Source organism: Corapipo altera, unplaced genomic scaffold, assembly GCF_003945725.1.
Source record: "Corapipo altera isolate COAL_440 unplaced genomic scaffold, ASM394572v1 59772, whole genome shotgun sequence".
In the NCBI taxonomy this organism is placed as follows: domain Eukaryota; kingdom Metazoa; phylum Chordata; class Aves; order Passeriformes; family Pipridae; genus Corapipo; species Corapipo altera.
In genome coordinates this window covers 1-1,836 of record NW_020889815.1, presented here as the reverse complement: position 1 = coordinate 1,836, position 1,836 = coordinate 1, and the positions used below count along the sequence as shown (strand labels likewise).

Below are 1,836 nucleotides of genomic sequence, written 5' to 3'. Positions count from 1 at the left end.
TTTGAGAGGATTGGGGGGTTTCAATTGGTGGGGGTGGGGCTTAGAGGGGAGTTCAGGAGTTATGGGGGTTTTGAGGGGGCTTGGGGGGTGTTGGGGGGGTAGGGGGGGGTTTGGGGCTTTGTGAAGGGGTTTCTCTGAAGGCTGCTCTCTCCTTTCCCTTCTCCTTCCCTCTCTCTTTCCTCTCCCAACATCTTGGAATGCACGGTAAGCTGGACTCAAGAATTCCGGACAATCCCTGTTGTGTGGGAGCTCCAGTTGGCCGAGGTTGAGTTTCCCAAGCAACCCTCTAGAATTGCCTGACTTTGGACGCAAATATTTGCTCCCAAATCTGCCAAGGGACCTTTTCCCACCTCCTTGACCTCCCAAAACGCACAAGTGGAAGGGAACCAAACCCCCAGGACTGTCGCCAGTTGTCTGGGATGAGTTGCCCAACCTCCCCCTCACCCCCCTCCCCGTGTGCCCGCCCGTGCCTGCACCCCCAGAGCCGTGGTACAAACCCCACTCCTGTATTTGGCATTTTGGGGCACTTGGGGGGGGTCACAGGGGTGGGGATACGAGGGGACACGACGTACAAAAGCCATGAGGGAGCTCCAGCTCCAAGAGGGTCCCTAAGGCCACGGTGGGGGGTGGGGGGCACAGGGGGCCCACCCTGCCCCGTCACAGCTCCCGGTCGATGCTGCTGGACGAGCTCTTGAGCGGCACCGAGTCGAACCCGTCTGGCATCCGCTGTGGGGTGGGGACACTGAGGCACGGGGACAGCCTGCGGGGGGGAAACTGGGGCACGGGGACCCCCCCGTGGGGACACTGAGGCACAGAGACCTGCCAGAGAAGGGAAACTGGGGCACGGGGACAGCCTGTGGGGGGGAAACTGGGGCACGGGGACCCCCTCGTGGGGACACTGAGGCACAAGATTTCCCCCCCCAGGGGAAACTGAGGCACTGAGACCCCAAGGAAGGGGACACTGAGGCACGGGATCACCCCCCTCCAGTGGGGAAACTGAGGCACTGAGACCCCCAAAAGCAGGGAAAGTGAGGCACAAAGACCCCCCAGTGGGGAAACTGGGGCATGGAGGCCTCTGGTGATGGGGAAACTGAGGCACAGAGACATTCCCCCCCCAAGGGTGGGGACACTGAGGCACGGGGACAGCCTGTGGGGGGAAACTGAGACATGGAGACCCCCCCGGGGGGGAACTGAGGCCCGGGGCACCCCCCAAGCCCCTCCCCTGCTGCGGCTCCTCCGACGGCTCCTCCCAGGCTGTGCCCCCTCAACCCCCCTTACCTTGGCCTTCAGGGCCCGAAGTTTCCCAAAAAGCGACATTTCGGTGGCAAAGAGCAGCTCGTCCTCGGCATCCTCGCCCTCCATGATGGCGCAGCTGTCGGGGGACGCCGCCTCTCCCTCCCGCGCCGCCGCGTCCATCACCAGCTTGGAATACTTGTATTCCAGCCTGGGTATGCGGGAGGTGCCATCACCCCCCGAGGCGACAGCGACACCCCCCCCCCCCCCCCCCCCCCGGCTGTCACCCCCCTTTGGGGCTTCTTCCAGAAATAGGCGGCGAGCACGGCCAGCAGCACGGCCAGGCCCGTGCCCGTGGAAATTCCCACTTTGAGCCAAAAATCCACGCTCCGACACGGCCGCGATTCCTGCGGGGGCAGCGCGACCCCCCCGTGGCACAGCCGTGGCTCCCGCCACACGTACGTGGTTTTCTGGGGGGGTAAAGGGGCTTTAATGGGGTTTAGGGGGTCCTAAAACCCACCCCCGTGAGGCAGGGAGGGAGCTGGACCCCTGCCACATGGCAGTGGTTTTATGGGAAGGGGAAATAGGGGGTTTAATGGGGCG

At 63.8% G+C, this 1,836-nt stretch overlaps 1 protein-coding gene across 1 annotated transcript; it reads right to left on the bottom strand.

Moving 5' to 3' along the window:
• Positions 1–511: 511 nt before the first annotated feature.
• On the bottom strand, positions 512–1,742 carry LOC113942300 (UPF0577 protein KIAA1324-like; the record flags this gene model as incomplete). Its single annotated transcript, XM_027633437.1, has 3 exons — positions 512–726; positions 1,279–1,446; positions 1,527–1,742. Coding segments are annotated over 3 exons (453 nt in total), but the record flags the coding sequence as incomplete, so codon positions are not given.
• Positions 1,743–1,836: the final 94 nt, after the last annotated feature.